Below are 27,007 nucleotides of genomic sequence, written 5' to 3' on the forward strand. Positions count from 1 at the left end.
AGAAGTCCTAAATGTGGTTCATGTAGCAATGTTTAACTAATTTGCTATATACTTCCTTCACAACTCTAAATATGAAACTTTAATTTATTGGCTGAAATGAAAGAAAATTCTGATTTAAAAGATGTTTGTCGAAATTTGCATATGGTATTGGAAATATGGGAAAACAGAGACTCAGTATTATTTATAATTATTATCTTGAAATTTAAACTGAATAGATTGGAAATACCTGGCTTTAACAGGCCATACATTTGTGTCTATGAAATCTATTTTTAACATTAATGGTACAGCTGTAACCTTCAGATCACAAAAAATATATTTACACCTTGGAGTTTTTAAAATAAACGAAATGCAATGTTTTGTGTGTAGATATGGAATACAATTTATTAATGAAAAAGGAATTTTTCGATATTTTCACGAGTGTGAAATATCAAAAAATCTTGTCTTTCAATTGCAATGAATTCTTCATCAATAATAAAACTGAATTTCATATCTATTGCATTTTTATAGAGTTTCCCGTTGCTCCTTTTGCCTTTAACACTTTCACTGCCAAGTATTTCTAATAGCAAATGTTAAAGTTTCTCAAATGCAAGTCAAAATCCAGGCGAAAAGATAAAAATTGTTGGTACCCAAAGAGAGGTCTTGTCTCGAGGAATATACCTGTGAAATTTGAAAGCCCTACAGGGTTTTCCATCGTTTGAAATTTTACTGTGTTGCAGACTTTACGTAAACTACTAATATTCGTGGCATTTTCGCGATCAAATTCGCAACTGAACCACTATTCATTATGATTACAAAAGCATATACACTCAATTTTTTGAATCACTTATTCGTTACACAAATTGTATGGTCATGCATATTAATAAAAAAAAAGATTAATGGATATTTGAAATAATTAGAATGTATCCATATCATAATGTACATACAATGTACTACATGTATAAGACAAATCAACTGTAAATCCCCCCCCCCCCCCTTACACACACCTTAAAAATATAAGTATGATTTAAAAAAAAAAATATAATGTACTTGTATCACTATCTACAAGTTGTACGTATATATTAAACCTTGATATTTTTGTGTATATAACTTTATGATTTACACGTGTTCTGAAGAGCAGAGGAAATTCTGGTCGATACAATCGATCTACAGTAAATTTGTCGTGGTTTTTGGCAGTTGATCGAATTAAAGAATTAAAAAAAACAAACAAAAAGGAACTTCTATAAAAGTAAAATACTTTTAGGGGGTGCCTTTGAATTCTTCAACAATACATTTACATCAATGAAATGATCAAATGATTACGGTACGATGTTTGACTCACAGTGCCAACATGATTCTAGAGACGTGGTTCTGAAGTATAAAGACATATATTTATAATAAATTTTGAAATTTTGAAATAAGTGAAAAATGCAGCTAGCAATTATACGGTCACATGGAAGCGTGAAAACAAATTATCTGTCTTTCTTCCTTCATGCGTAAAGTCCAGCAAAGGCATGGAGATAATTGATTCATGCAAGGTGAAGCAAGACAAAGTGCCCTAATTAGGAGATAATTATATAAGTGCTATGCCTTAAAAATTGAAAGACGGTAGATTTGTTTGATTAAAGTTTCAGTTAGAGAGAATTTATGTTCTGATTTTCTGGTTATCACAGATCTTACTGTGTTGCAAAATTTTTACTGTGTCGCACGCATAAAGTTTGAATCGTTAATGTGTCGGAAAAAATTTTACTGTGTCGGGGCCGACACAGTAAAACAGCTCATGGAGAACCCTGCCCTAGCTGCAACTGTTCAAAGTTATGGCGAAGGTTAAAGTCTTTTAAAAGTAAGTAAAACGTCATGGTCAAGGTCAAAGTTGTTGGTATCCAAAAGGAAGGTGATGTCACAAGGATTACATATGTGAAAAATGAAAGCCCTAGCACCAACCATTCAAAAGTTATGACCAAGGTTAAAGTTGGTCAAAATGACCAAGGTTAAAGTAGGTCAAACTCCTATGTCAAGGTCAAGAGGTCAAAGTGGTTGGTATCCAAAGGAAGATCTTTTCACAAGGATTACATATGTGAAGTATGGAAGCCATAGAACCAAACATTCAAAAGCTATGGCCAAGGTAAAAAAAAAATTCAAAAGTAGGTCAAACTCTTAGGTCAAGGTCAAAGGGTCAAAGTCGTTGGTATCGGAAGGAAAATGATGTCACAAGGATTACATATGAGAAGTATGAAAGCCCTAGCATCAACCGTTCAAAAGTTATGGCCAAGGTTAAAGTTTTTCAAAAGTAGGTCAAACTCCTAGGTCAAGGTCAAAAGGTCAAAGTGGTTGGTATCCCAGAAAAGCAAAAAAGGTCTTGTCACACGGATTACTTATGTGAAGTATGAAAGCCCTAGCTCCAACCATTCAAAAGTTATGGCCAATGTTATAGTTTTTCAAAAGTAGGTCAAACTACTAGGTCAAGGTCAAAGGGTCAAAGAGGTTGATTTTCTGAGGAAGGTCTTGTCACAAGGAATACACATGTGAAGTTTAACAACCCAAACGCCAATTGTTCAAAAGTTATGGCCAAGGTTAAAGTTTTTTTTTCAAAAGTAGGTCATACTCCAAGGTCAAGGTCAGAAGGTCAAAGTTGTTGGTATTCAAAGAAAAACCTTGTTACAAAGAATACACATGTGAAGTTTGAAACCCCAAGCACCAACTTGTCAGAAGTTATGGTCAAGGTTATAGTCTCATAAAATTTTGCAAAAGTGTGTCAAATTCCAAGGTCAAGATCAAAAGGTCAAATATGATGGCACCCAAAGAAAGGTCTTGTCACAAGGAATACACATATGAAATATGAAAGTCATAGCTCCAATCAATCAAAATTTATGGGCAAGGTTAAAGTTGACAATAAACAGACAAACAGAAAAACAGACAAACAGACAGACAGGACAAAAACAATATATCTCCGGGATCTTCGATCCGGGGGCATAAAAATATCAGCCCACCTCTTAAATTGTGTAACTGGCAATAACTGGCAATATTGATAATGAAAAAGTAAATATCTTGACACAAAAATAAACAGTAACCTACCATTGATTCATTTTTTTCAAATTGTTTGCTTGATATATACTGTAAACAAGTTTCATTCTTGAAAAAGACCCAAGCACCAACTTGTCAGAAGTTATGGTCAAGGTTATAGTTTCATAAAATTTTGCAAAAGTGTGTCAAATTCCAAGGTCAAGATCAAAAGGTCAAATATGATGGCACCCAAAGAAAGGTCTTGTCACAAGGAATACACATGTGAAATATGAAAGTCATAGCTCCAATCAATCAAAATTTATGGGCAAGGTTAAAGTTGACAATAAACAGACAAACAGAAAAACAGACAAACAGACAGACAGGACAAAAACAATATATCTCCGGGATCTTCGATCCGGGGGCATAAAAATATCAGCCCACCTCTTAAATTGTGTAACTGGCAATAACTGGCAATATTGATAATGAAAAAGTAAATATCTTGACACAAAAATAAACAGTAACCTACCATTGATTCATTTTTTTCAAATTGTTTGCTTGATATATACTGTAAACAAGTTTCATTCTTGAAAAAGACCGAAGTTAAAAAAAAGTACATATATCTGGTGGTTTAATTTTAGCAACAAACACAGCAACAAAAGAAAATTTTTAAAGTTTGCTGCAAAAAGTTTGACGATTGATATGTGTTCACTTATCTGGACAAAATTTCTCACAAACATATTATTTTGGATTAAAATTACAACGTCATATTTTTTTTTCCTGAAAAAGCTGTCAATCTCAAACTTGTTCCTGTTGCAAACCCAGAGGAGTTGGACGGTCATTTACATATTGGCTACAAAAAAAGGTCCATTGCAACCACAAAAATGAATCAACAGAGTAGCAGAGCACACACGATCGTCACAATATACGTTAAAAAATTTGATGCAGCAGAAAAGACTCAACTCTCATCTCAAATTAATGTTGTTGATTTGGCTGGAAGGTAATGTATCATGCTCTTCTAAACTCAGATATATTTGTACACCAAAGATTTGATGTTTGTTTGTTTGTTTGTTTGTTTTGTTTTGTTTTTTGTTTTTGTTTTTGTTTTGTTTTTTTTTTTTGTTTGTTTTTTTTTGTTTTTTTTTTTTTGCTGTGATAAAAAAAAATTAATATCTGTATTTGTATGTAAATGATATACTGATGAACGTCAAGATCTTTGACCTACATTAAAGAAAAACATTTGTTAGAATCCTTGTATTCTTGGGCTAATTGGGTTTAATAATAATCGAGCAAGAGTTTTTTTTTCACTGTTCTCCTTTCAAACTTTATGCTTTCTAGTTCCCCTTTCTACGAATTTCAGAAGTGCGTTTGGAAATTTTTTTGACCTTTTTGACAAAAAATTAAAATTCATTGTGCTGCATAATTATCTACCTGGAGTAGAGACATTAGATCAACTATAATTTCTCGAAACTCTAAGCAATGATTTTGTGTTTGATCTTCGTGTGAAAAAAATTCTCAATGTCCATCAATTAAATAATCTATAAATATGCTATCATTCAATTTCATTCTGTAACTAATATTTTTTTTTTTTTATTTTATGTGCTTCATTTAATGAGAAAAAGATGCACATGCAAATGAAAGTAACGCGAGAATTTTTTTTATTTTTATTTTCTTTTCATTTTTTTTTTGGGGGGGGGGGGGATTTAAGCAACAAATAGGTCAAAGAAAAGATCAAATGAAAATTTATTTCGTTTTCTATATGCATATTGCAAATGCATCCATATAATTTAAAATGATTGTATTTGGAAGGTCAAATTTACACAATAGTTTTGAGTATCTGTTAATCATATTGATAATTAAAGGATACGATTTACGTTTTCTATATAGATGTTTCACATTTTCTTTCTTTACTAAGAGTAACTTAAAATTGACAAATTGCATGAAGTATTTAGGAAAAAAGATTTACAAAATTGGCAAAATTGTAAGGAGAATTTATACGATTAAGATTAGCCTACATTTGATAGTGTGTGTACGAATTTTGCCAAAAGCATACTATATGCGCCAAAATATTTTCTTAATTAATGAATTATAATAATAAATACATGATATAGCGAGAGAGCTGCCAAGTCTGGCACAGGAGGAACACAACTTGTTGAAGGTGGAAAAATCAACACATCGCTTCTAGTGCTCGGGAAAGTTATTAGAAGTAAGTATCTTTCTTATAAAGAAAATATTTATTGCCGTAATATTTCGTCCAGCAATTACTATAATCTTGTTTGATTTTTTATGAAGGCTTCGCCGAAAAAACTAAGAAAATCCCAGGTAAGTATAACCATTTCTTTAAATAGACTTGAAAAAACGCACCAGTATAAATTCTTCCTATGAATTTCATCTTTGGTTCAGAATCAGTGTTCAGATGAATGTTTGCAGGATATCTTATATGTTTTATTCTACAATTTGATAATTTGATAAAACAATTCATTTTCTAATTATGGATACCTTTTTTTTATAAATTAAGAAAAAATAAATATCAATCAAATGTATATAAATATATTATCCATATAAAAGAGCAGTGCATAAGCAAAAGAGTTAAGGTTTTAGTAACGGTATGTCACTCGACAGTTTCTGAAAAAAAAGTTTGGTCAGACCCTCTAACTTCAAAACTGCTCATTACAATTCAGTTTTAGTTTGTTTGTTTTTTTCTTCTTTTTTTTTTTTTAACCTTTTTTAAGTTTAACGATGCAAATTGTACAATATTCAATTTAAAAGCTGCTCACAAAATCGAGGAAAAAAAACAAACAATAATTTTTGGGGTGACTGTTTCTAAATGTGGAAGGACAGTTAGAAGATTTTTTTTCAATTCTACACAATTGTTTAATTTAATATCTTGGATCTTTAGCCCTACTCAGAGAATAGGTTTTTTGCCATTATGTGCTGGGAATTTAAATATTGGTTTTAACTAATATTTTAGAACAAATTTTACATATTCACTCAACACACTATACAAAAAATTATCTGTATTTGAGTAAAGATAAAATCTACATTATTTTCATTTTTGCCTGAAGTTTGTATATTTTTATGTATATATATTAATGTGTATCACTAGCCCTTTTTTCTTTCATTATCTAAAACTTAACGACACTTTCAATCGAACAGCACTTATGTCATACAAAGCTTGATACATGAAAATATTTAATTGCCTGTTTGCATTCTTACGTGAAAAACCCCAAATCTACGATTTTTTAAATTGCAAAAAGGTCACAAAATAATGTACGCACATTAATTTGCAGGATTTTTTTATTTTTGATAATAGATATTATTCAAACTATTTTACGTAAAATTAGATTATATTTGTACGTATGTACAATTTCTAAAACGAAGTAAATTATTGACAAACAAGTTGATGAAACAAGAGTATCAGCTGTCTCGTTTAAAGTCATCATTTCGTAAGTTTTATGGTCGATACAATGACCTTGTCAGCAAATACAGTTTATCATTGAGTCAAATGCTGACTGACGTTTTTCATACTAATTGTTAGGCCATTATTTACACACTGAATTGTCGACGGATTTTTCCGTTATTTCTCGATCATGACAAGGAGCACACGGCGGGTGTGACTGATCGGCAGGGGATGCTCACTCCTCCATGACACCTGATCCCACCTCTGATGTTTGGAGGTCCGTGTTTGCTCTGTTCCTATTTTGTATTGTTTGATGGACTTTTGAGCCTGAATACTGTTCGCTATCTCCATATATTTCATATAAAAAAAGGTTAATTTCAAAGTTACTATTTAAGTGCAAAAATGTCAAGTTAATCGTACCGTTGCTCAGTAAGAGGCAGAGTTATCTCGATTTTCTTTGTGTTTTTGAGTCATGCAATTTGAGTAGTTATCTGAAATATTCTTCTATAAGAATCTTTGATATAACTCAGGTCAGAAGTGACATACCTTAAAGCGAAAATACACATTTCGTTTAAAAAAAACATACACTTTGGGGCTATTGGACCCCATTACAATGGAACTGAAATTGCTAACCTTATTGTACATATAAATAGCATAATCAATCATATTTAAGAGAGTTTAATGCTTAATTGAAATTGTAGACATGGAATATGATTTAACTTGGAGCATTAAAGAAAAACTTTTAAATTTTTGATAATGCATAATAGTATTATATAAATTTGAGCGTCTTCTTTCTTATAGTAAGTCACAGAGAATCAAAACTCACTTTGTTACTAAAAGATTCCATAGGAGGAAATAGCAAAACCGTTATGGTAAGAAAACATTAAAGTACATATATATATATATATATATATATATATATATATATATATATATATATATATATATATATATATATATATATATATATATATATATATATATATATATATATATATATATATATATATATATATATATACTGTAGATATATATATATCATATATCTAAAGCTTAATAGCATAATATTTATAATTTGATAACTAGTTAATTTATATAACAATCAAGGTGGAATTTTCGAATTTGCTAAAATTAACATTTCAATTTACTTTCTTTAACTAATATATGATAAACCCTGCAATTGGGCTAAACAATTTGACTAAAAAAAATAACATTCTATTTGTGTTATAAGAGGGGTGATCAAAAAGTTCGCAAACTATCTCTATATTTACAAAACTTCGATTCAGATCAAAATGAAATTTGGCGCATATATAGTCATACACATGTTTTTATAATTATAAATAGCAGATGTCATGTTAAGTTTTTCTCCATGTTATGTGATGTCACAATGTGAAAAATACATCAATATGTAGATGACCTGTGACAAAATATGATTAACTCGGTCGAACTTCAGGAAAGAACGGCTGTAAAGTTTATCTCATATCTTGAAAATTCCATTGCAGTAGCATATAATAATTTGTGCAACGTTTATGAAGACAAAAGTCTTGCCAGAAGCTCAATCATTTTAAAATCTTATTGATTCTTTTAGTGAAAGAAGGGAGATAATTAAAAATGATTTTTGTTCTTTTGCCCAGTGAAAGCGAGCTGGGGAAGATATGTGTTCTTACTTGAGCAATTTGTTATGAAAAATCGCCAAGTTTCAGTTAGGAAAAAAGTGGAATATCCTAAATAATATAATTATTGAATTCCTAAAATATCGTTTACTTTAGACTTTAAACATATCAGATATGATAAAAAGAAGGCGTCCATACTCCATCCAAATTGAATAAACGACGCTCCGAAGACAGAGGACTCGGGTCGTGATGGTCACCATGGTCATTCCTATCCATCCATTATATTGCCGAGATTTCGCCATTTCCGACATAGGGACTGTTCTAGTTATAAGAAAAATTAACTTGCATGGTAAGAAATATAAGGCTAAAAAAAATAGCTTTTGTGAACAGAACGCTAACGAGCATGTTACGTAACCGCCTAGATCACGTGATTCTCGCATGGCAGAACAATGGCAGATGTACATTAAAATCGGGGAAGACTAATTTAAAAATGATGAACACTGAAATCTAATTTTATTTCAGATGTGAAAGTAATCAATGAGTTTGCGAACTTTTTGATCACATCTCGTAATCTTGCATGTTGAACAAAATTTATATGTTAGTTATTTGATAAAATGCTATATAGTGGGGAACGATTGTCCAGTTATATAGTGTTAATGAGTAAAAAACTGCAAATGCAATTTTTTCATGTCACGGCATAGTTGATTAAAACAATGAATTTAATATGCTTTCAATTTATTCATAATTATATGAGATATATTTGTTTTAAAGTTGGCTACTGTCAGTCCATCGTTGTCTAATCGTCAAGAAACAAGGAGTACCCTTAGTTTTGGTAAGCATTGACGTTCAAATAGAGAATTATAAGTTAAACATCAGACAGCGAATATTTTCTTAAACGTTGGAAATTTAAGTATACTAACTAAGATTATCTTGTACCTTTTCATATCATAGCTTATCCTGGAGAATAAAACCGACGAAATGTTCTTTAAAAATATCTAGTATCTTAATCTTAAATGGAAGGCTCCTGAAATTAATGATCGAAATATGCTAATTTAAACAATATTTAAATTCTAAAACGGAATGTGATCTGACAGCATGCATAGCCTATTAAAACTCTCTCCTTAACAATATTATTGGAAACTCCTTTTAACTTTTTGCTTTATATATTGCAACAAAGGATGAAATTACAACCATTCAGTCGACTGAATGGCATATACGTACATTTCAGTTGCACTTTAGTTATCTTTCAGTTACATTTTTTTTAAATTTATAATCTGCTTATTTTTTACCTTAGCAATTCTTGTTTACGTTTTCCTTTCATAATGATATCAAGTTATCTAAAATGGAATAACTATAACGAGAAATTACTATAATTAACTATAGTAAATACTTTGATACTTTGATTTACTATGAAACTTACTCTAGAACTTTTTTTTTCATATTTTAAAGCTAAAAATCTCTTAAATTTAACATCCATTATGTTCATTTTGTAAATAATTTGAGAAAAATTTCCATATAAAATAAAAAACGCATGTATGAATTAGAGAACATAAAATATAGCAATCTGAAACCCATAGTAAAAATATTTTGATGTACTGTAGAAAAAAAACGATTTATTTAAATGAAAACTTTGATACTATAGTAAACTATAACTAGATGCTGTCATGAGACAGTAATACCCGCACTAATGTGTTTGCCTCTAAATGCGGGCACGTAGCATGGGGGGGGGGGGGGCAGAGGGGGCCTGCCCCCCTTTTTTCGAAACATAACTTTTTACTATTGAAAATGTTCATGAACGGGTGGTCCCCCCCCCCCCCACACACTTTTTTTGCATTATAGTCATATAAAGGTAATGTATATATAAAATTGGAGTACTAAAAGAAGTTGGAATCCACCCCCACACCTACCCCCCACCCACTCCACGAAATAGGATTTTTGAGTTTTGAAAAAAAAAAATTTTTGGCTTGTCAATTTTTTTCAGGTAAGTTGAATTTTTTTTTTCTCTGGCTACCCCCCCCCCCACCCTTCCACTTTCAAAAACGTTGCTACGTCCATGAAATGTTCTCTGATTGCTCTCCTTCAAATTCTGGTAACCAGTTAAGAAGCACACATGTAAATCAAGCATAAAATGCTCAGGTGAACATGCAGCCCATATGGGCCTCTTATGTAAATCAGGTGCGAATCCAGGAATTTTTTCCAGGGGGATCCAACCCAGAAATTTCTTGACAAGCAAAAAAAAAAATTTCTATTTCATGGTGGTGGTGGTGGGGGGGGGGGGGGGGGGGGTGGGTTGGCCGCTCACTTTTTTAAGCTTCATATGTATAACTTTTCAACTTAACAGGGGTCCGTGTTTTCTAAGGGGGGGGGGGGTTCCAAAGTCACTTTTAGTTGCTTTCGTATAGATTTCGTGTATAGGTTTCGGACTCCCCCCCCCCTTCTAGATCCGCGCATGTAAATATTTCATTACCAGTCTGATATTACCTAATGATGTAAATTCTGAAAAAAAGAGAATTTTTGAAAGATTTCTGTAAAAAAAAAATGGGGGGGGGGGGTTAATTTTCTACTCATAATTGGAACTTGAATTTATTGTCAAAACAACAAATATTATTATTTAAGTGCATAGCTTTTTTAATGAACTTAAAAAAAAATAGATGCCAACTTGTGCAAATTTTTATCAGTATTTGGGTAGAACTCGAACCTCTTTCCAAATCTTGACCCAATCAACTTTGTCAAAAATCAACCCCACCCACGATTCACCCGTTTTCCTGTCATATTTAGAATAGATAACACAAACTTATGAGAGAAAAAAATTGTAAGTTATTATAATATAAATTTTACAAATGTACACCTTTTTGGAAAATTTCTAGACTCGTGCGTGGAATTACGTCACTCTACGAGCACTACTTTTACCGTTATCATTATTGTTTTGCACACGGTGTATGTACATCATTACATATATTACCACTGGGATTAATATTTAGTGTGTGTTTTAAATGGATTTATTATTCTATCAAGTTAACAGTACCTATAACAGGCGGTAAGTACATTATGAATATATTATTTTAAACGTTCAGTATAGAACGGGGTTTGTTTGTTGTTTAACGTCCTTCTCGAGAATTTTTCACTCATATGGAGACGCCACCACTTGGCGGTGGAGGGCTGCAAATTTTAACCTATGGTTTACACTTAGGGCCATTGGGCAGTGAGGGATCTTTTTTCGTGCCAACAACTACTGCAACTCGGGACCTCGGTTTATGAATACAGTCTCATCCAAAGAACTGGTCTCCACGTCCCGCAGTGGATTCGAACCCGCGACTTAAGGATCAACTCCTTACTCCACGACTCTAGAGCAGGCGTTCTAACCACTGCGCCACACTGGCGACTAGAACGGGGTAAAATAATCGGAAATGAAAATGGTTAGGGGCCTATAGTTGGAAAAGGGTCAAAGGTCATTGGAATGCCACAATTATACAAATTATACAATGAGGCAAGTCCCTGGGGTCATTCCACTCGATCTTTGGAACCGGAAACAATGTTTCTAACCTGATTTCTGGTCCGATTACCCTCTCAATTGCCGTACTAGACGCTTAAATCCAACGTTAACGACATCTCGAAAAGAATCAGTCGCCATGAGGGTCTGCGAGGGTCTGCGTGATGTCACACCGTTCGTTCCTGAAGCATTTCGAGTTGATTTTTTAAGAAAGTTATTTAAAGAATATATTTAACGTATAATCTATGAAATTTTACGTCTGCTATTTTTTTTAAAGTAATACGTGAGTGATTATTGATGTTTAAATGAACGTTAAAGTTTATTTGACTTAAAACACCTTTTCAAAATAAAGAGAGATAATTTCAAGGTTTAATGTCGTGTTGAACTTTTTTGTCATTTAAAAGCTTTTTCCCACTAATCAATAATTTTACTTTTTAAACAAAATTGCAAAATTTAATAGATTAGACGTTATAAATAATTTATATATAAAATCCAACACGAAATGCTTCAGGAGCGAAAGGCGTGACATCACGCAGACCCTCATGGCGACTGATTCTTTTCGAGATATCGTTAACGTTGGATTTAAGCGTCTAGTACGGCAATTGAGAGGGTAATCGGACCAGAAATCAGGTTAGAAACATCAACTGACATGAATTATACCGCGTGTTGTTGCTAGTTTTATTAAATAAAGCGCCAGGGCAGAATTCGCCAAAAACGCGTTGCATTCCTGTCGCTTCGAATTCGCTCGCTACGCTCGCGAAGCTCACTGGTTGTTGTTTACGTTGTTTTATGGATAAAACTGCCGACTCCTTCGTTATAACACACTAAATAGGATGGGTCATTACCCCCCAGAGGTCATTCCCAACCCCTAAAACTTTAAATGATCATATACATTGTATCTTGAAAATGGTTGAAAACTCTCCCCTTAACCATATATAATATTGTCCCTTGAGGCATTATGCATTAAATGGTATAAAGGTTATGACCCCTTGAAGTCATCATCATCCTGAAACTGGAAATGATCATAATATGACCTGCGTCAAAAGTGTGTTAGTGTTAGTGATAATCTGCTTGACATTTTATTCAGAACCCCCTAGGGTCATTCCACCCTCCTAGAATTAGAAAATGAAAATCATTCAAGATCTGCCATTATACTTTGTGTACATGTACATTTTTGTATTATTCACAATTTATTTTATACCAAAACAAGTTATAAATAATTTGTATAATTAAATGAGCCTGTGGCTGGGAGGGGGAAAAGGGGAAGGAGTTATGTCTGCATGGTCTTAAATGTTGAAAACTCCTAAAATTTGTGAATATTAACCCAGCCATTTCCCACTTGTCATCATTATTTACTGATCTTCTCACAACATACATGTCTGTGTCTTTATTAAATCAATAGATCATGGACTTTTTTGGTCATATGCCTAGCTCTCCCTTGAATCAGGAATGGTGATATGAATATTTTAAGAATGATTAAGAATTAAAACAGGTCTGGCACAATCTCTTAAAATTGATTAAGCTCTGTAGTTGAATTAGCTATACTGGTATAGCTTGGTTTTACTATTCAAAACACTTTGATTTAGCTATTTAATCATATTTTTTTTTACTGTACATTTTTATCAATATAGATAAAAGTTGCACTATGTTGACATGGGTATAAATTTTAAATTTTCAGCTTTGAGTTTTCTGAAAACAATGCATGGAGGAAAATTGCTTTTCAAAAATTGCCTCCTGAGAATTTGCTATCACAGATATATATTTTGCATGGGGCTATATACCTGGAGTAATCTCTCTCTCTCTCTCTCTATCTCTCTCCCTAACATCTGTGTGAGTCAAAATTAAAGTGGAATTATAAGACAATTTTTTTTTAATTGATGACTTTTTAGGATTTTACACTAATTCATACTGCAGCAAGAATGTTATCCCTCCCAGAAAAAAATAAGTTAACTCACTTATCTTGTCTTTGATCTATTGATCTATAATTACAAAAGGACACAGCCAGAAGTCTTTTAACGTTGTTTGTTACAAATTTCACTTGGAACTCCTATTAATTTGCTCAAGATCAGTATTTTCAGTAGGCAGAAATGAACTTGTCAATGATCAATTATGCTGGAAAAGTACTCACTGTGAACAATCACCTGACTTGTTGAAGACAGGTATACATACCCCTCAGGGTATAATTATCATACAAAGGCCTGTACAAAATTGAAGACATAATTAAATCATCATTATCTTAGTTAAGATATGAAGAAACACACTAGAGGTGTGATGAAATATTTAGAATCACAAAGAGTTTTATTTCTCATGCAAAATATTCTTTCTTGTGTAAAACATAACAATTGTTCAAATGAAGGACCAAACCTTTTTTTTAAGGAAGGGCCAAACCTTCTTTTAAGGGAGATAAGAATGAGTGAAAATTTATTGTTATTTCAAAAATCTTCTTCTGAAGAACCACTGGGCCAGAAAAGTTTAAAATTATGTGAAACTTCATTACTTAGTGTAGATTCAACTTTGTCCAAATCATGACCTTCAGGGGTAGGGTGCGGCCACAATAGGGGATCAAAGTTTTGTGAACATGGGAATGTACAGTAAAACACGCTTATAACAAAGTGCCTGGGATGGATGATTTTGCTTTGTTATAAGTGTAATTGCTTATATCCATTAAGTTTACAATATATTTTAAAGTCACGGGGAATGAAAATCGCTTAGCTGTAAGTGTCAATTCATTATAGGCTTGTTTCGCTGTAAGTATGCTTTACTGTATAAGAAAAAAATTCCTTCTCAAGAACCACTAGGCAAGAAAAGTTGAATCTTATGTGAAAATTTCATTACATAATGTAGAAACAAATTTGTTCTTTCAAAACTACTCCTCCTACAGGTTTGATGCAACAAGTAGACTATACTAGTCTACATATTGTTTTTGTCAGTTTTCTTCTTCAATCAAATTTTGTCCAAGCCTTAACTTGACAACCTTTTGACATTAAGACTCCAAACATGAAACATGGAGAGATGGTATGGAATTAGGGTTGAAGCCACCAAACTCTTTTACCTTGACCTTTCGATAAGGTCAAGGTCAATCTTTACATAAAAATATAGTCCAGGCTATAACCTGAGAACCCTTTGACATTAGGATTTCAAATTTGTAACATAGAAAAAAGACATTTACAAAAGATGCACTGCACTAAAATGTTGACCTTGACTCCTTTCTTCATTCAAGGTCAAATTGAGAAAACACCTTCAAACCATAACTTAAGAACCTTTTGACATTAAAACTTCAATCTTGGAACATGCTGAGGTGGTATGGAGAAAGGGTGCATGCAAACAAAATTTTTTACCTTGTTTTTATGCCCAGCCATGAATATGGCCGGTGCATATAGTGTTTGTCATGTCCGTCTTCCGTCCTTTCATCCTTCCGTCTGTCTTTCCATCACGCTTTGCGTTTAGCTCTGTTCAAAGCTCAGTTTCAAAGAAACTATCAAAGATATTTTTATCAAACTTCATATGCTGATAGATATTGATGAGAGCGATGCAACTGCATCAACATTTTTTGACCTTGACCTTTCCTTTGACCTTGACCTCACTTTTCTTAAATTAGTGCTTTGCTCAATTTTAAAGATACCATTCAAGATAGTGTAATTAAACTTCTTACGTTGATATATACTGATGTAAGCTATTCAACTGCATCAACATTTTTTTATCTTGACCTTTCCTTTGACCTTGACCTCACTTTTCTTAAATTAGTGTTTAGCTCAGTTTTAATGAAATCATTCAAGATATTTTTATCAAACTTCATATGTTGATACATGCTGATGAGAGCTTTTAAACTGCATCAATATTTTTTGACTTTGACCTTTCCTTTGACCTTGACCTCACTTTTCTTAAATTAGTGTTTAGCTCAGTTTTAAGGATACCATGGAAGAAAGTGCAATCAAACTTCATATGTTGATGCATACTGATGTAAGTTATTCAACTGAATCAACATTTTTTGACCTTGACCTTTCCTTTGACCTTGACCTCACATTTCTTAAATTAGTCTTTAGCTCAGTTTTAATGAAATCATTCAAGATATTTTTATCAAACTTCATATACTGATACATACTAATGAGAGCTATTCAACTGCATCAATATTTCTTGACCTTGACCTTTCCTCTGATTTAGACCCAGCTTTTCTTGAATTTGTGTAAAAATTCATATGCTGATACATACTGATGTTAGCTATTCAACTGCATCAATATTTTTCGCCCTTGAACTTTCCTTTGACCTTTACTTCATTTATTTTAAATTAGTGTTTAGCTTAGTTTTAAATAAACCATTCACAATATTTTTATCAAACTCAATATGCTGATACGTATTTGTGAAGACTATTCAACTGCATCAAAAATATTTGACTTTTAACTTTCCTGTGCCCTTAACCTTACTTTTCTTAAATTTGCATTTTGGTGCCAGAGAATCTAAAAACTTCATTAATGGGAATATACACTTAAATTGATTGCCGAAATATGGCGTAAATATTGCCGACTCGGGGTTAAACAATAATAATCAGTCATAATCAATCCAAAGGATGATTAGGCTGTTGTGTAAAATGTAGGAGGAGTTCTGGGAACAAGGGTCTTTTTGTATAAAAAAAAAACATCATTTTTCAACCCCCATTTGACCCCAGGGTGAAAATGAAAATTCCGAAATCTTACTGCACATCTACATGACACCACCATCCATCTCCCAAAAGATGATTAGGCTACTGTGTAAAATGTAAGAGAAGTTCTGGGAACAAGGGGCTTTTTGCATAAGAAACGTCATTTTTCAACCCCCATTTGACCCCCAGGGTGAAAATGAAAATTCCGAAACCTTACTGCACATCTACAGGACACTACTATTCATCTCCCAAAAGATGATTAGGCTACTGTGTAAAATGTAAGAGGAGTTCAGGGAATCAGGGGCTTTTTGCATTAAAAAAGTCATTTTTCGACCCCCATTTGACCCCCAGGGCGAAAATGAAATTCCGAAACCTTACTGCACATCTACAGGACACTACTATTCATCTCCCAAAAGATGATTAGGCTACTGGGTAAAATGTAAGAGAAGTTCAGGGAACTAAGGGCTTTTTGCATAAAAAAAAACGTCATTTTTCGACCCCCATTTGACCCCTAGGGTGAAAATGAAAATTCCGAAACCTTACTGGACATCTACAGGACACCACCAACCATCTCCCAAAAGATGATTAGGTTACTGTGTAAAATGTAAGAGGAGTTCAGGGAACTAGGGTCTTTTTGCATAAAAAAAACGTCATTTTTCGACCCCCATTTGACCCCCAGGGTGAAAATGAAAATTCTGAAACCTTACTGCACATCTACATGACACCACCAAACATCTCCCAAAAGATGATTAGGCTACTGTGTAAAATGTAAGAGGAGTTTGAGAAAGAAGAGTGTGACAGACGGACGGACGGACGGACAGACAGACATGAGTAATAATAATATACCCGAACTTTCTTTAGAAAGTGCGGGTATAATTAACTCAATAAACTATAATTAACTATATTATATTTTGTTAGGGAAAAGATAATCTTTAGATAATCTTAAAAAAATGCTGGACAAATCCTCGTGTTGAACCCGATTCCTCCCGTTTGATAGGCTGTAATCTTGTCCATTTTGCCACTGCAATTTATGAATATCATTTCCGATTAAAATAACTAAAACTCTAGAAATAGAATTGGGACACTAATATTGAGGAGCTTTTTAATGTGTATATATCTTGTATACATCTTTTATATTCTATGTTAATTGCTTAGAAGGGGGGGGGGGGGATAGACTTATTGCATGTATCTGGACAATTACAACTATCAGCGACAGACACCTGCTTTTTTTTAAAGAAATATTTAGAGATATCTGCATGTAGGACATTATATTAAATAATTTTAAATGATATGTTTTAATACAAAGAATCGTTTCAACAATTAACAAAAATTACTTCCACAAGAGGCATAAATAATTAATTCTGTCTTTGCTTCCACTCCGAGAAATTCCATGAAAACAAACCGCATTAAATAGATAAAAGAAAAATGCATAAAAATGGTTAGTACTGAAAAAAAAATTGTTTAAAAGATATTCACCGATAACACCGATTTTTTCCCCAGGTTTAACTGATTGTTTATTCATTTAACAACTAGATTGAATAAGTTTGTTAAAGTATTATCACAGATATAGCGATTTTACTGAAAGGAAAAGAGCAAGTTCTGAAATGTACCTGCTATTTAGTGACTGAATGGTCACTGAAAAGTCAATGAAAGACGCTTTTCAGTTTTAACTGAAAGGTCTTATTACTTACTGTGCAAGAATTTTAAAATGAAGTCAATAAAACAAATTGCATGTGGAACATAATCTCAGTATTATGCATTCACTAATTACCTTTTTCTTTAAACGAAGAGTACGCCACTATGGTTAACAATGTCGGAGAATGTGTATCTCCAAATCTAATTGGGTTTTATTTCACAATTTTAAAAATTGTTCTTTGTTTGGTGTTGTTGTCGTCTCTTTTTTGCCGTCGTGGTAGCTCATATTTAAAGTTTACCATGTTTTTGTGTCATCTACTCCTCCTAAACATCGGTTGCACGCGTTTTCATGCGTCTGATAGTCAATTTTTGATAAATCACCGACTTAAATGGATAGTGCACATTATTCAAATAAATATTTATTAATTTTATATGAATTTTTATCAAACTTAGCAATTTAATTGACAACAAGGTCGCCTTCGTACCATGACAATTACATCAAATATATATCTACCCCCATTTTCGAGAGCTATTTTATGTTTGTGTTGAAAATATCCAGAAAGCTATCTTTGTTTTTATGACGGCTATGCTATTTTCGAGTATACCTAAAGCATTTAGTGCACTCATTAAAATAATTTATTGATGTCTGATGATAGTGTGAGAAGTGATAAAATATTAGAAAAGTCGCAGTATAATCTCTATATTATATTTTTCTACACTTTAAGAAAATATCAAACTAGCTGCAATTTATTGAAACAGAAGTACTTTAGACAAATCAGATGTATTTCCGTAACGAAGCAACTCAGGAATAACAAAAATCGCACGTACGCCAGCAATTATAGCACGTTTGAACAAAATTTATAATTATTTATATCTGTTTAACTTCTTTCAACTAATAAATGTTTCTTTCTTGTAATTGTGTATGCCAATTTCCCATCATGTTTAAATCTCAATAATATTAGGAAAAAAAATTAATTTTAATTTCATACAATTCGGAAAAAGGGACCGAAAAAGTGTAGCCATCGGAAACAAATGTTGCAAACATACTAAATCACTCAAAACAAAAATAGCTCATTTTCGTTAAAAAGCCTAATATATAAAAAAAAAATTAGATAGTTTCTTTGGTAAATTGGGGAGAAAATTTATACACAAATACTTTTATAAGAGTATATCGTTTAAAAATAATCAAGTACATTTACAAACAATTCAAAAGAAGCGAAAATCCCATACTGACCTAGTAAATGAGAACGGCATCGGATTCCTGACAGATCTTCATTTAAAAGTTTACTCAGATAAATCTACAATGATTCCATTAATTCAAAACATTTCCTATATTTGCTTTCAATTACTTTTTCCCAAATTTTGCTTGCCGATTTTTTCCCACATTGCATCAGAGTACCCAAAGCAACATAGCAAGTGATCCAAGTAAGTTTTCGATTAGCCCTTTCCATGTAGTGGTTCTGGCCAGTACATTTCTTATCTTTTATCTTAGGATGCTTAGCATAAAGATGTTTAGAAAACACCTGTCGTTTCCCCTGCTTTATTCTGTCCTGAAGAAGAGACATATATTATAATTTTTATATGATTGACTTATGATTGAATCATTCCAGTCTCTCTGATTGGCTGAGATCCAACAATGTTAGAAAAATACTACGTTATATTGACCTGCACGTGACCTTCCAGGTCAATATAAAGCATTATTTATTCTACATTGGACCAAAAAAAGATAGGGAAATTCAAAATTGATGCAAACAGTTTTGAAAAGTTATTTCACTTCCATCGGACTTCCACTCATATTAACATAACGTTAAGGCACATCGATTCTTGGGTGAGGGGTAAGGGTTAGGGGTTGCAGGACGCCTCCCCCTTTCCCCAAGTTTTGAGAATGTAAAGTTTTAATTTAAATTTTAAGGATAAAAAAATTTCAATGAAAGCCCCCTTCCCCTCGTTTATGGACCTTTACATCCCACCAAATAAAATTTTGAGTGGGAAGAATTCTGTTCCTTTGGAGGTGGGGGGGGGGAGGGGCTAGTCAAAGATTTGTTTTCAGGTAAGTTGTCATTTTTCCCTTTTAATACCCCCTTTTTTTTTTAATCAATCCTATATATGTGCCTGACATTTTTTTTCTACTTTGCACCAAACTAGAATTAAAAATTCCAAAATAATACAACTGTTTTTTTTTTTTTACCCCGTTTCTCTCATTATGTTCTGCTAGTACTTCAGTATATGTGAACAAGTAAGATGGAATGGATTACTTAATGAGTGTTTGTCATCTAATCATTGAACCATATAATAAAACAATTATTGCTGGTTTTGGGGGTCAATACGATGATTAAGCCATGTACTCCTCAGGTGTCTAAATCATCGTATTGACCCCAAAAACCAGCAATAATTATATAGTATTGTTTACAATATTTCTTATTTTCTCGAAAATAAGTCTGGATTTTTTGCAATTTAACACATGCATTGATATAAACTTTTCCGTTCATTTCTGTATTCAGCATTAAATGTAACCGTTATTACAAACACGTCGAAGGTAAATACAATCGAACGTCTTGAGGATCAGCATGTCGAGGATCTACTAGAGAAATTACAAAGAACAAAAGATGCTTTTGCAAAAGCTGAGATGCAACACAAAGATATAGTACAAAATTTACAGAAAGGTATTAAAAATTACAGCAAAATGTAATGTTTTGAAAGAAAAATGATTTAGACATTATTATTGTGCGTCAAATATTATACATTGTTTTTTGTTTTGTTTTTTTTTTTTCATTATAGAAATAGAAGATCTACGTGCAGAAGTAAGCTTTTTGAAGGGGATACTTCAATTTAACTATTTAAAAAATGAAAAGGAATAATAAAAAGTTAACTTCGAAATGAACAGAGCTGATCACGTGATCAAACCCTTGGTAGGCCGTAGGGCTTCTCAGTATAATTGATCGAGTACCAAACAAGTTAATTTCAAATTAAACTTTTAAACTATGCTATTCTATGAGTCACCCAGATGATCTATTGCTATCTGTTTTCGTCCGTCGTGCGCCTTGCGACGGACAGCGTCCATTAATATTTGAACATTTCCAGCTTCTTCTCTGAAACCGCTAAACCTGTTTCAACGCATTGTGTGGTAGAACATCTATGAGTGAGAGGGAACAAAAATTATGAATTCCATGGTTCCTGCCCCCTGGGATCTTAGGGGTGGGGCTAAAACTATCAAATTGAGTACAATCTTTAAAAATCCTCAGGATTTACTCCTGGACATCACGCAGTCAATCTGTTGGCATGATTGTAATAAGCATTAAGCCCTCTATCAAAATTATGAAATTTATGGACCCAGGGCCAGGGGTTCTAGAGTTAGGATGGGGCTGTAATGATCATATAGTGAAAATGCATGAATTCTCTAAAAATGGGGGTTCTGCTGAATATAGAGCTAAAATGCACCATATCTTTGAAAATGTTTTTCTCTGCTCCTGAATATTTAGCATATAAAATAATTACATCATTATGATGAGCCAGGATGCCTTTTCAGAAAATTTAAAAATCCATAACCCCTGGGTCAGGGATAGAGCTTTTTTAATTAAAGAGTAAAAAATGCATTATTTCTTTGAAAATTGTTTCTCTGCCTATGGGATTTTAGCAAACATATTAAGTACATGTCATTTATGAGCAAGGGTGCCTTTTCAAAACTGGTCATGGGCTCTGGTGTTAATGTGGGTTTATGTTAGATACGTGTATTTAGTGAAAATGTAGTATTTCTTTGAAAATCTTCTCTGCTCTTGGATATTTAGGAAGCAAACAGAGACTATAAAGTTATAACAGGCAAGGGTATTTTGACCACATTTTTGAAATTTTGACAAATTGGTTGATTTATCAATTTGTATTCTACTGAAAAAGTTCTTCCCTTTGATATTCATCTATTATAATTAATGACTGTAAATAATGTTATTAAAACATGTAAAAGGTCAATTGAATGACAGAGTCATACAAGAACCTTTATAATTCTAAGTACAAAAGTTACTTTAATAGTTTATAATGGTCAGGTAGACTTTTAAATAATAGATAAATAGAAATGGGACAAAAATACATTATTTTTAAGACTAAGAGAGGTCAAAGTGAGAAAGAATGAGATGGGGTTACTGATTGTGCTCAAAAACTTTTGTTTTGTATAGCCTGCATGGGGATAGAGACAAATGGGGGCATGAACAGACAAGTAAATAGATAGAGTTTATGACTTATGATTGAGTAAAAAATTAATTATCTAGCTGATCCCTGATCATTGTATTTCTCTTGCTCTTGGGCAACATTGGTTGTTGTTTTATTTCATATTCAATCCATTGATCCTTTACAGAGTTAAATTTATACTCAGGTGACCGTGAAGACCCTATGACCTCTTTTTTTACTTTTGCTAAGTACTTTGAATAAAAATATTAAAAACAATCAACCCTTTGTACTATTGTCAGTGAGTTACGCCAAACTGCACGTTACCTACGTCTTGTAATAATTCCCGACCCTTGAGAAAGTACATATAATCATGAACTTTTTTTACCCAGTAGAATGAATTCATCACATCAAAGAATATATTGGTAAATTTGCAAGCGAATATTTACTTATATGTAATAATTGAATAAAGTTTGTCCTTCGTTTGCTTTGGGACTTTTATACGTTCATGTTTTCATGAGATTATTTTACTTTTTAAAAAAAATATTCAAAGAAAATGTATTTCAAGAAGATTTATTCTTGTTGTTTTACAGTTGACCAAAGCAATCACAGTCACGCAGGTAGTACACTTATCTCACATAGAAATTGCAAATAATTCCAAGTTTTATGGAACCAATTAGCAAGACTTAGATGACACATCAATGATTTTAAACTCTGGAAATTGAAAAAAAAATCATGACAAGCCCTTTTACTATTTATTCAGTTTCTATTTTTTTCTATTGTCAAAGAAACATATCTCTTTAAGTTAAAGAAGTGTGTCTTTAAGTTAAAACGATATCTCTTTACGTTAAAGAGATATACATATGTATTTACAAGTTAGAAATATCTATCTGGATTAAAGAGATATTATCTCGATTAAAGAGATATTTTTGAAGCGAAAAAAGATTTCTCTATTTTATAGCGATATCTTTTTTCCAACAAATTGTAAAAATGGCTTGCCATATTTTTTCATGATGAGCATATGTCTTTTGTGTCTATGAAAAAGTTACAAAAATAACGGCAGCATCGGTTTGGGTATGCTTACTATCTGTAAAAAGCTGTTTAAGTATCATGAGCCATTGCAGACTCCAGAACCTGTATCGACTGATGACCAAAAAATGAATACAGTTCCTCATTTATTGAACTTAAATGAAGATCACATGCTGTCCAAAGTTATCCGATATTTATTGGAAGATGGTAAGAATTCAATTTTCACTGAGATTAAAACTTGTTAATAAAAACACTAAACAAAGCAAATGTGAAAGAATATATATGAGTAGAGAGTTTGAGATGTTTTCCTTCGGAATTATTGATTGAATGCACGTGGTCTCAAAAAAACTAACATTGACATTTTAGCAGCATATTCTCATTTTGTATTTGTCGATCTCTCAATCTAATTAAAATAAGATCTTTGATCTGCTTCGAAATCTGAAAGTCCCATCAGTGAAGCATATAGAATAATAGACCTCGATTTAACAAAATATATGCCGAATTATAGAAAAATCCAAAATTGAACAGTATTGCGACGTGATTTCTCATTTAGACACAGACGAAAAATTGGTACAAAAATGTAGTAAAAATGGGTTGAGGATTTAATGATCACTTTGTAATTTTCATTCAAGGCAAGTGTGTTATTGCTGGAGGAAAAAAACCAAATGATATTGAAAATGACGCTTTTATATATACGTTGGAAGCACAGAGTGAGTTACAATGATGTGTATGCTCTAGAAATCTTGTTCAAACTACACTGTAATGGTATCTTTTCAAGTTTTACTGCAATATTTTTATATGTCTAACGTTTATTTTAGAAAGGTGGCATCAATCATACATAAAAATGGAAATATTATTTTGGAAACCTTTGAAGAAAATGCGGTAGCTATAAACGGCAGAAGAACAAAGGGATCAGAAAGTATTCTCATCAAACATAAAGACAGGTGTGTGGTGGTCATTAAGTTTTTGCATGAAATATACACGTTATCTCTTAAATGTGTTTATAATCGTTGTGCATGTAGGATTTCACTTTGAAAATCGTTCATCTTTTAAGAGTATGTGTACAAGAAAGAGGGCAATGGGCCACAACTCACTTGAGTAACTATGGCCCTTCTGCTCTTCAACAACAGATTCTTTTTCCTACATATTCTCATGTATAACCTTGATTCCATGTTGTAGCCTTGCCCTACTCTCTGGGGTCATGAGTGATATAAATTTGAATCTACACTACCCGAGGATGCTTCTGTATTAATATAACTGATAATGCCTAAGCTCTTTTTAAGAAGACGATTTTTTTAAATGGTTTTTCTATATATTCTTATGTAAAGCTTTGGTCCCCTGTTCTAGCCCCACCCTACCCCAGTTAGTCTTGATTTAAACAATCATCAGTCTACACAACCTCAAAATGCTTCTTGATTAATATAACTCATAATGGCTTTGCTGGTTTTGAAAAGAAGATTTTTAAAGGTATTTCCTTCGTATTCGTTTGCAAAAGTTTGATCCCCTGTTTTGGCCCCACCCTAACCCCAGGGGTCATGTTTTGAACAATCTGTAATCTACACTACCTGAAGATGCTTTTATATTAATGATTATTCATGGCTTTGATGTTCTTAAAAAGAAGATATTTTAAATATTCTTCCTCTATATTCCTATGTAAAACTTTGATCCCCTGTTGTGTTTTGCCCTATCCCCCAGTGTCATGTTTTGAAAAAAAACTTAAATCCACACTATCTGAACACGCTTCTCTATTAATATGACTATAATGGTTTTAATATGGTAAATATGGTAATGAAGTTTTAATTAGAGGTTTTTCATATATATACTCCTATATAAAACTTTGATCCCCCTGTTGTAGCCCCGTCCAACACACCATCGGAGGTCAAGATATATACAAATTTGTATCTTAAGTAAGTAAAGAAGCTCTCGCATATGTTTAATCTTTTCTGGCCCAGTGTTTCTTGTGAATAGATTGTTAAAAGATGCCACAAATTTTTCACAAATTCTTAATTATCTCCCTTGAAAAAGGGCATGACACTTCCAGTGAACAACTTAAATCCCCTAACCCTTTACCCAAGGATACTTTGTGGCAAGTTTGGTTGAATTTGACCCATTGGTTCTTGAGAAGAAGTCCAAAATGGGGAAAAAATTACAGACAACACACGACAGACAGAAAGACGGACAGACAGACAAATTGACACTTTTTGATCAGAAAAGCTCAGTTGATCCTTCGGTGCCAGGTGATCCAAAACCCATACTAATATAACAAAGTGTTGTGGAAGCAAGCCCAAAGGATGAATAATTAAATTTTATCATAACTTTTTTTGAAACTATTTAGTGTTCGAAATATAATGTTTTGAACAATTTACGGACAACACATGACAGACAGACAGACAACTAGACAAAAGGAGTCAGACACTTTTTGATCAGAAAAGCTTAGTTGAGCCTTATGGCTCATGTGTTCTAAAACCAATACTTATATGAGAGGAAGCAAGCCCAAAGTATAACCAGAATTTTATCACAACTTCATATGAAACTATTTAGGGTCCGAAATATAATCTTTTTTTTCTCACTGGTTGTTTCTATTCTAAGTAATAGCCTATCATCCATTTTGGCCAAACTATAACAAAAAATCAAAAGGACAAGTTCAAAAATGATAAAAAGGCATTTGAAAGCTGGTTATTTTCTCCAGTTTGCAAATATAATGTAAATATGCAAGATTTGGGACTAAATAAAAGGAACCTCACCATACGACAAACTATTTTGCCATTGTACATTTTTTTTAATTTTCAGTATAAATCTTTTGTCAGATTTAAAAAAAAAACTTAGAGGTAAAATAAACGCATTGTAAGAACTTTTGTGTGAAAAATAACTTTACGGCTAGTTATTTAATATACACTGTATATGCATATGCATAATATTACATAAAAAATCAGAAGTTAATCAGAGAACTTTGCTCACATCACATCGCATATTACCCAACTTTTAAAATAAATTCGAATATTTCCTTACTTTTAATTAAATACCCCGCTTGACAATTTGGGGTACAGTATATAGTGATTGTGGTGTTTGTCCTTACATCCTTTCGTCCGTTCCTTTACCCATACGTTTCACCTAGGTGTAGCCATCCATTTTCTGTCACTTTTCCTACAACACTGACTTTATTCCATAGTGCCTTGTGTACCTCCTATCTTATGATTCGACTCATATTTGAGGATTTTTCGTAGCAAAGCAAGGAACCGACCTTCTTTTTTTATAATACTGGGGGTACAATCTTTTATCCGTAACTCCTCCTAAATCACTGTATGAAAATTAATGGGACTTTCACAATATCTTTATTACATAATGCCATTATGCATCTCTTATTTTACTTTTACTGATTGGATTTATGCGGTGCGGATGTCAAAACATGGACTTAGTCATTATACTCATATAAAAGCGGGGGCATGAGCTTATTAGCTCACTGCTCCCATTACCTCCAATTATATTTTGATATTCATATACCACATCATTCCAAGTGTTGTTTTCTTTTGAAATCAATAGGTTAATGCTTGGAAATACACGCGCTCTATATGTCTTTGTGGATCCATCACAGGATAATTCCAGTTTAGATGACATCACGTTTGAAATGGCTTTGGATGAAATACTATCTCGTTCAGACATTGAGCAGACAATAGCACCTGGTATGTATTCATGATATTATATAACTTATAGAATAAGAGAGCATTAGTGATAAGAAAGCAAATAGCATAAATATCTAAGTATATGAACCGTATATTTCAGGTTTTTTATCCTGGATTTCTGCATATATTGATGACTCTTTTTTGTCCCAAAACATGTAATTTTATTTAAACATCAAATGTCTTTCTAACGTGTTATACATATTTAAAGTAGTAATAAAAACAAATAGAAAATATTTTGAACATCTAATGACAAAATCATATATATTTATATATATAATTATAAAAAATAACAGAACGCCGATTAAAACTCTGGTTTCAATTGTATCATCAGGATTTTTGACATATTGCTATAGATACAAACATTTCAAAGTATATTGTGACGTAGTGTAACGT

General features: G+C 32.5%; 2 protein-coding genes across 2 annotated transcripts in view; both read left to right on the plus strand.

Annotated features, from left to right (window-relative positions):
- The window catches only part of LOC133195887 (protein lifeguard 4-like), a 396,544-nt gene that overhangs the window by 261,558 nt on the left and 107,979 nt on the right, over window positions 1-27,007 (plus strand). The gene's annotated exons all lie outside the window — the stretch shown is intronic.
- LOC133195265 (kinesin-like protein KIF28) overlaps window positions 1-27,007 on the plus strand; it is a 46,107-nt gene that overhangs the window by 11,490 nt on the left and 7,610 nt on the right. The window contains exons 5-15 of the mRNA XM_061331119.1: window positions 3,766-3,976; window positions 5,088-5,182; window positions 5,269-5,298; window positions 7,178-7,248; window positions 8,761-8,821; window positions 20,252-20,413; window positions 20,529-20,551; window positions 23,030-23,141; window positions 23,567-23,570; window positions 23,753-23,878; window positions 26,475-26,614. Coding sequence (XP_061187103.1) covers window positions 3,766-3,976; window positions 5,088-5,182; window positions 5,269-5,298; window positions 7,178-7,248; window positions 8,761-8,821; window positions 20,252-20,413; window positions 20,529-20,551; window positions 23,030-23,141; window positions 23,567-23,570; window positions 23,753-23,878; window positions 26,475-26,614 — 1,035 coding nt within the window. The remainder of the gene's footprint in view (window positions 1-3,765; window positions 3,977-5,087; window positions 5,183-5,268; window positions 5,299-7,177; window positions 7,249-8,760; window positions 8,822-20,251; window positions 20,414-20,528; window positions 20,552-23,029; window positions 23,142-23,566; window positions 23,571-23,752; window positions 23,879-26,474; window positions 26,615-27,007) is intronic.

The sequence above is a fragment of the Saccostrea echinata genome, unplaced genomic scaffold, assembly GCF_033153115.1.
Source record: "Saccostrea echinata isolate AGI-Se365-2 ecotype Australia unplaced genomic scaffold, CSIRO_AGI_Sech_v1 ptg000029l, whole genome shotgun sequence".
NCBI classification, from domain to species: Eukaryota; Metazoa; Mollusca; class Bivalvia; order Ostreida; family Ostreidae; genus Saccostrea; species Saccostrea echinata.